General features: G+C 36.7%; 1 protein-coding gene across 2 annotated transcripts in view; it reads right to left on the bottom strand.

The window, feature by feature from the left end:
• Positions 1 to 1027: 1027 nt before the first annotated feature.
• The window catches only part of IL15RA (interleukin 15 receptor subunit alpha), a 47922-nt gene continuing 40677 nt past the window's right edge, over positions 1028 to 8272 (bottom strand). Inside the window, exons 6-7 of one of the 2 annotated variants that reach the window (XM_037001488.2) lie at positions 4980 to 5055; positions 1028 to 1850 (exon numbers count right to left, since the gene is read on the bottom strand). In XM_037001488.2, coding sequence (XP_036857383.1) covers positions 1778 to 1850; positions 4980 to 5055 — 149 coding nt within the window. In that variant the 3' untranslated portion in view covers positions 1028 to 1777. The remainder of the gene's footprint in view (positions 1851 to 4979; positions 5056 to 8272) is intronic. The other variant, XM_073229423.1, reaches the window with a different exon arrangement.

The raw sequence follows: 8272 nt of genomic DNA, 5'->3' as shown, positions 1-8272 counted from the left end.
AGTGTACTAGGAGAATGTTGGGGGCTCACAGAGTCACCGAAGTTGGAGGATTCGGTTTGGAAAGTGGAGAGGCACCCGAGCACTCTGGAGAGCCAGGAAGCGGGCAGCAGTGCAGCTCTTTCTACGCTTCTGGGCAATACCCTGTACGTTCTGTGTGCCCAGCACTCCATGTTGAACAGCTTCTGAGTGCTAGCTTGGCCAGGGCATCTGATGGGCCCAGGTCAGGGCCCAACCCTGGAGAGAGCAGGCAGAGGGGATCTCAGCCTGTCCGCATTAGTAGTAATGAGATGCTCTGATACAGTGGTGGTCCTCAAAACTGGACAAGAGGCAGTGTTATGTTCCAGATAGCCCAAAAAAACAAAAGTTGCATGGATGGATTTATAGACAAGCCCTTAAAATATGGCGCCATTGTATATTTATAAATTCTGGGAAAATAGTCACACGTTGCATTCTTGATATATTCTAGGCAATGTGAGGTACTGGGGATACTGTGCTTTGAATCAGGCTGGTCCTGCCTTCAAGGGACACTGGCTTGTGGGAAAACAAACAACTCAGGATTCTCAGCTACATTCTTGAAATTCTGAGGCCGGGACGTGGCAGTCCTAGCTAGTAGTGGAGGGTCCTCAATGAAGGAAGTGGATCAGGCAATTACAAATATGGAAAGACACTTACACTTGTTTTTCTGGTCCCTGTTTTCTTACTCCTACTGTCTAGGATTAGGCCCATGATTTTATAAATAAATATTGCAAATAGGAAAAAGACAGAAAGAGAAGAACAATGCTGGGGAAAAGCAGCATGTGTACCAGGCACACCTGGGCCATCACCTGCCACTTACTGTTTCACACATGGAAATCTGTTAGAAATTCTCAAAAAATGATCTGATCCAGCTCTAGCCAAGATTAATTGCTCCCTTTTAGAAAGAAAAGCTGAGCTCAACCATTGGGACTCTGCATTCCTGCTCTTTGTCCTCATTTTTTCTTTGTGGTACATTTCTCTTCAGTGATTGTTTTAGTATATAGTATATATATTTTTTGTACTGAAAATAGACATTTTATTTTGTTTACACAAGGCACCAGTTTCAAAATACAAATCATATATATATAATATATAGATATGATAGACCAGAAAGCATAAATATACAAATACAAATATATAGAAAATGTCACTGAGTTCACCTTTCGTCTTTCTGAATCTTTATGTCAAAAGAATCCATTGTATGTAATATCTGTTTGCTCCCTTTCAGTGCATGCAGAGCCCCTAACTGGAGAGAGTTGTTAGGAGTCCAAATGCTGTTGTCACCCTTGTAGACATCTCCCAAGCCAGGAGTAGCCTCAGAACTCTCTTAGAGCCTCAGGTATATTTCTTTTCTTTGTAAACTGTAAGTCTGTATGAGGGACAGAGGAGAGAGTCAAGCTGAAAAGCTATTTTGAATGACTGTCATCATGAAATGAAAGTCCTGATAGGAAGATCTGAGTTCTTCGCCATCTTCTGGGAAGGCCTCAATTGCTGGAAGTTTAGGAACTCAGCCCTACGCCTAGGCAGGGCAGGGCAGACAGCCCTAAGCCAGAGAATCTGCTCATACAGGAGGCACGAGGCTGGCACTGTTGATAAAATGAGGCCAGCATGTTTTCTCATTCTGGCAGGATTTTTTCCCTGGCACCTGGAATCTTTTCTGGGTCCTTTTTGGCTAGAGTAGAGTTGGTGCTTTTGCTCCATCCTTCACTGGCCTCGGGTTTCCCCTGGAGGTTCCTAGGTCGTGTGGGTAGTTTTCCGTGTCCTATTCCTTGCCGTGGTTTCCACCAGTCATTGGCATATCTTCCATTTCAGTGTTGGGTGTCTGGGAAGTTTGCCTGTAAGGCAAATAATTCACAAGTTTTAAAAAGAGGAGAGAGTCGTCTTCAAATTGAGTGAACAGTTGCTATTGAACACTCAGATGGCAAAAACTTAGGTTGCCTCCACTCGCAGGTAGTATTTAAATCTTATGTTGGTATTTTAACTCCCCGTTCACCAAAGATTTACCAGCACTGTTGGAGCAACTTACCCTTGCTTTGCCAACCCTCTGCTAAAAAGCAGTAGTTCAGATAGTGGGAACAAGAGTAACTGGGAGCCCAGCAAAGCCGGACATGATAATATTTTTATTATTAAAGTATTATTATATACAATCTTATGATGGTTTCACATAAACAGCACTGTGGTTTCAGCATTCACCCATATTATCAAGTCCTCACCCCCACCCATTGCAGTCACTGTCTATCAGCATAGTAAGATTCTATAGAGTCATTCATTACTTGTCTTCTCCATGCTGTACTGCCTTCCCTGTGACCCACCTATATTGTGATTGCCAATTATAGTGCCCCCTAATCCCTTTCTCCCTCCACACCCACCAACCTCCCCAACCCCTTCCCTTTGGTAACCAATGTCCCTTCTTAGTGTCTGTGAGTCTACTGCTATTTTGTTCCTTCAATTTTGCTTTGTTTTTAAATTCCACAAATGAGTGAAGTCTTTTGGTATTTGCCTTTCTCCACCTGGTTTATTTCACTGACCATAATACCTTCTAGATCCATCCATGTTGTTACAAATGGTAGGATTTCTTTTCTTTTTATGGCTGAATAATAATCTACTGTGTATATGTACTACATTTTCTTTATCCATTCATCTATTGATGGATACTTATTTAGGTTGCTTCCGTATCTTGTTTGTTGTAAATAGGGCAGCAATAAACATAGGAGTGCATACAGACATGATAATACTTATAAAGTTTTTAAAACAGTTCTTGGCAGTTAATAAGTTAAATAAATAAACAAAAAAGTACATTAATCAGTTCCTGTTTAACCAAGAGTAAGGGAGGCAGGACGGTCTTAATTCCATGTTTCCCTGTTGTTGAATAACATCGTTTTTTTTCTCTTTGTTCATTTCTAAGCCTAAGTATCTGAGTCGGCAATTTCTTCCATGAATTATATAATCTACCTCCTAAAGCTAGGCAACTTTTCAGGGCATTTTAAAGTAACCACTTTAAATCCAAAGAAAACAAACACCAATTTGAAAAGATACATGCACCCCTATGTTCACTACAGTATTATTTACAATACACAGGATGTGGAAGCAACCTAAGTGTCCTCCAAAGGATGAATGGATAAAGAAGATGTGGTATATACATACATACATACATACAATGAAACGCTAGCCATAAAAAAGAATGAATTCTTACCATTTGCAACAACATGGATGGACCCATAGGGTATTATGCCAAGTGAAATAAGTCAAAGACAAATACCATATGATTGCACTTATATGTGGCATCTAAAAAACAAAATAAACAAGCAAAACAGAAACAGATTCATAGATGTAGGAGGTAAAGTGTTGGTTACCAGATGTGGGGGGAATAGGTAAAGGGGATAAAGTTATACAGACTTCCAGTTATAAAATAAGTTAAGGGGGCGTAATGTACAGCATAGGGAATATATCATTAATATTGTAATAATTTTGGTGACAGATGGTACCTGAACTTAGGGAGCATTTCATAATTTATAGAAATACCAAGTCACTGTGGTTATACCTGAAACTAATAGGATATTGCATACTAATTATAATTCAGTAAAAAACAAAGCACTTAGACCTCCTTGGACTGAGAGCTTAACTATAAATCAGGACTGTAGACCAATTTACTGAAAATAGTTTTCTCAGAGCCAATTTGATGAATGACAAATCTACCTAATAACCCATTTGCAAAAGATCAGGTTGATGGCAAGAATGAAATCACCAAATGACCAAGTAGACATACTTACCAGGTTTACTAGTTCTTCAAAAAAGTATGTGTATGAATAAATCTTAATACAGTCAGTAAATATTGATATTTTCCTCTTAGAATATTGATTGCCAATATATACCAAATTTACAAATTCTTTTTAAGAATATATTTTTAATGTATTATTTTAAAATATTGCATAATATTCTCCTTTAACATAGCAATGAATGTAGTCAGTCATTATCTCTTAAGAATGTAACTCTAAAATACAATGTTTTATGTGGAAATTAGTTATGATATTTCAAAAATTCTTTTAAAAGTCATTTTCTATTTTGCCAACATTTTAGCATTTTTCAGATTGTTTTCACAAGTTTTTGAGTAATATACCAACCTTTGTTCATTTCTAAGATATCTGTGAGGGTTATGGTATTTCTTTTTGTTTGGGCAGGTATTAGCAGGTTTTGAAGATTTATATGAACTTTTATTTTCATTTTGCCTTTATAGTAGCATATCATGGAATGTTCGTTTTGTCAAAGATAAGTCTCAAAGGGTGGTATAATCTTTATATGATATACATGGCAAGTATGTCAATATACGTACTGATATAAATATTTAGAAAAGAATTATGACTAATAACAAACTATAGTTTCAACAAATATATATCTGCTCATTGTTTAATGCTAGGAAGGATCCAGAAAAACCGTGTCAATGTGGAATGCTGAAATACTTACTACTAATTAATAGAAGTACAAAATTAATGCTCATATGCCATTTGAGGCTTAAAGCCTCAAAAAGAGTTTTAAAAATGCCTAAAGGTTAGAAAAATAATAAAAACTGAAATTTCAGCAAGTGGCAGAAACAATCTTATAAATGCCGAACTATAGATTTTAAATTATTAGAAATGTGAAAGTAAGGCCAATATGAACATATTGATATGTCCATATTTAATGAGTACATTCAAGAAGAACATATTCATGAATATAGCATAAAAACTACACATCCAACACATTGATTAATTGGTACATTTTTTTATTCTGTATTGGATTTTTGTAAATTGGCCATGAGCTTGAACTTTCCTCGTGGCCAACATAGAAGGGCTAAGCGTCAAAGCCTACCTCTCTAGCCAAGAAAAGGACTCTTCCTTTGAGAGTACAGGCCCAAAATCATTATGATGCAGCTCTTTCTCTGAAAGAGGCAAGAATCTTGTCCAGTGTGATTTCCCTGTGTTACTCACCTTGATTTTTTGTAACATACCAGAAGAAATGCAACACATACTCCACAAAGCACACCAGTAGGTATAGAGATTGCCACTGTAAAAGAACAGAACTAAGCTGGTAAATGCAAAAAGTCCTGGTAGCAATTAATTTCTAAGAATCTGAAGATTCTTTACAACTTAGATTCCTACAGAGAGATTCAAATGCCTTCCCAGCCTGCTTACTCTTGTGAACTTTTCTTGAGGTCCATGAAATACAAGTCTATTCTATATTTGGGCAAAAATGTACTCCTTTTCCACTAACACTGAAGTTCAAACATCCCCATTCATGTCATCACACATCTCCTGCTCCTAATCCTCGTCCTTCCTGATCAAAGTGACACAAGTGTTGGGGCAGGAACAGAAGTAGTTAAGAGGGGCAAGTAAGACCTCAGAGATCAGAAGCTGGTGTGGAAGTATGAGGACAAGGAGGGTAGCACTTCAGGAGAAGAAATTCCTGCCATTAAATCCAAAATCAAAGAAATAGACAGGGTAGGGGTCCTCAGTTGTCCCTTGGCACAATGTTCTCATTTCTTAGACTTCACAGAATCCTGATTTAGAAACAATGGCACTGTGTGCCATTTTCCTTCCAATTTCCTTGTCATCATATTTTTGTTTTGCACTTATTATGGCAGAGGAAGAGTGGTAAGGAGGAAGAGGATATGTTAAAAGAGAGGGGTTACAGATAAGAGGAAAATAAGGTAATGGCTTAGGAAAAGGAAAAACAGATGCTTTGACCGAGTTGAAAGGGACAACATGGAGTGGTGGGTAGATTTCTGGGTGTAAGGCCAGCAGCCACAACAGAATTTGAGGTTTGTTAGATAGAATAGGCTGTTCATGTGGAAGCAAGAGGGCTTGCCTTGAGTGCAGGGTGAACACAACAGGTTTTATAACACTTACATTAATAATAGGATCCAAGAAGATTTGGCCAGTTTATCTTAATATTGTGAAATCTCCCTTCAGAAATCACCTGTGCAAGATGACAGCCCTGAATATCTAGGGAGCCAGTAGTCTCACTATGGACCATGGGCCACTAATTTTCCAAGACTGTTGAACCTTCCAGACCTGCACCTATACAAACAGTACACATCTTCCATGGCTTGACCTTTAAAATACAGCTCTATTGAAAAATAGCTAAATATAAGGATATGGGGAAACACCCAGATTCTCTGCTATGTAAGAGTGTAAGTGGTGCAGTTTTTTAAGGGCAGTGTGTTAGAGTAACATAACAAAAGCTCTGGAGAAGACCATACTCTTTGACTCTCTAATTCCACCTCTAGGAATTTATTCTAAGAAAATGAAAAAACATGTACAGTAGTTTTTAATTGAAGTATCGTTTAAAATAATTTAAAACCCAAGTTCATTCTGTGAGGCCAACATCACCTAGACAAGGACACTACAAAAAAAAATTACAGAGCAATATCCCTGATGAACATAGATGTAAAACTCCACAACAAAATTACTAGCAAACTGAATTCAAAATAAAACTAAAAAGATCATTCACCAGGATCAAGGAGGATTTATCCCAAGTATACAAGGATGGTTCTATATTCATAAATTGATCAGTGTGATACACCACATTAACAAAAGGATAAAAACCATATCATCTCAATAGATGCTGAAAAAGCATTTGAAAAAATTCAACAGCCATTCATGATAAAAACAACAAAATAGGTATAGAAGGCACATATCTTAATATAATAAAGGCCGTATCTGATAAACCCACAGCTAACATCATACTCAAAGCTTTTCCTCTAATATTGGAACAAGACAAAGATACCTACTCTTACCATTTTTATTCAACATAATTCTAGAAGTCCTAGCTATAGCAGTCAGACAAGAAAAAGAAATAAAAGGTATCCAGTTGGTAAGAAAGAAGTAAAATTCTCACTATTTGCCAATGACATGATACTATATATAGAAGACTGTGAAGTTTCCACCAAAAAACTATTAGAATTAATAAGTGAACTCAGTAAAATTGAAGGATACACAACATACAGGAATCAGTTACATTTCTGTATACAAATATGAACTAGCAGAAAGAGAAATTAAGAAAGCAATCTCATTTATGATTGTATCAAAAAGAATAAAATACCTAAGAGTAAGTTCAACCAAGGAGGTGAAAGACTTGTACTCTGAAAAACTAAAAAAAACCAAAACTGATGAAACTGAAGACAACATAAATAAATAGAAAGCTATTCCATGCTAATGGATAGGAAGAATTAATATTGTTAAAATTGCTTTACTTCCCAAAGCAATCTATAGATTCAGTGCAATCCCTATCAAAATACCAATGGCATTTTTTACTGAACTAGAGCAAATAATCCTAAAATTTGTATGGAATCACAAAAGACCCCAAATAACCAAAGAGATCTTGAGAAAAAGAACAAAGCTTGAGGTAACATTCTCCCTGATATTAAACTGCTACAAAGCTACAATAATCAAAACAGTGTGGTAATGGCACAAGAACAGATTCATAGGCAAATGGAACAGAATAGCCCAGCAAATAAACCCATGCCTAAATGGTCTATTAATAATATATGGCAAAGGAAGCAAGAATTTACAGTGGGGAAAAGATAGTCTCTTCAATAAATGGTGTTGGGAAAATTGGACAGCTACCTACAAAAGAATGAAACTGGATCATTGCTTTCACTAGTCACACAAATAAATTCAAGTGGATTAAAGACCTAAATATAAGACCTGAAACCATAAAACTACTAAAAGAAAATGCAGGCAATAAACTCTTGAATATCAACATTAGAAAGTTTTTTCTGAGTATGTCTCCCCAGGAAAAAGTAATAAAGGCAAAAATAAACAAGTGGCACTACATCAAAATAAAAAGCTGTAGTGAAGGAAGCCATCAATAAAACAAAAAAGGCAACCTACTGAATAGGAGAATATATTTGCAAATGATATATCCAATAAGGGGTTGATATCCATAGCATATAAAGAACTTATATAATTGAACACCAAAAAAAACCCATAATCCAATTAAAAACAGGTAGGGGAACTGAATAGACATTTTTCCAGAGAAGACATAAAAAAGGCCAATAGGCATATTAAAAGATGCTTAACATCACTAGTCACCACCTCACACCAGTCAAGAATGGCTGGTATCAAAAAGACAAGTGTTGGTGAGGATGTGGAGTAAAGAGTACCCTTGTACACTGCTGATGGGATTGCAAATTGGTACAGCCAGTATGGGAGTATGGAGGTTTCTTAAAAATCTAAAAATAGAAATACCATACGACCCAGCAATTCCACTTTTGTGAATC

This window comes from Manis javanica, chromosome 2, assembly GCF_040802235.1.
Source record: "Manis javanica isolate MJ-LG chromosome 2, MJ_LKY, whole genome shotgun sequence".
Classification (NCBI taxonomy): Eukaryota; Metazoa; Chordata; class Mammalia; order Pholidota; family Manidae; genus Manis; species Manis javanica.
The sequence above is the reverse complement of the archived record's forward strand: the minus strand, read 5'-3'. Positions and strand labels throughout refer to the sequence as shown.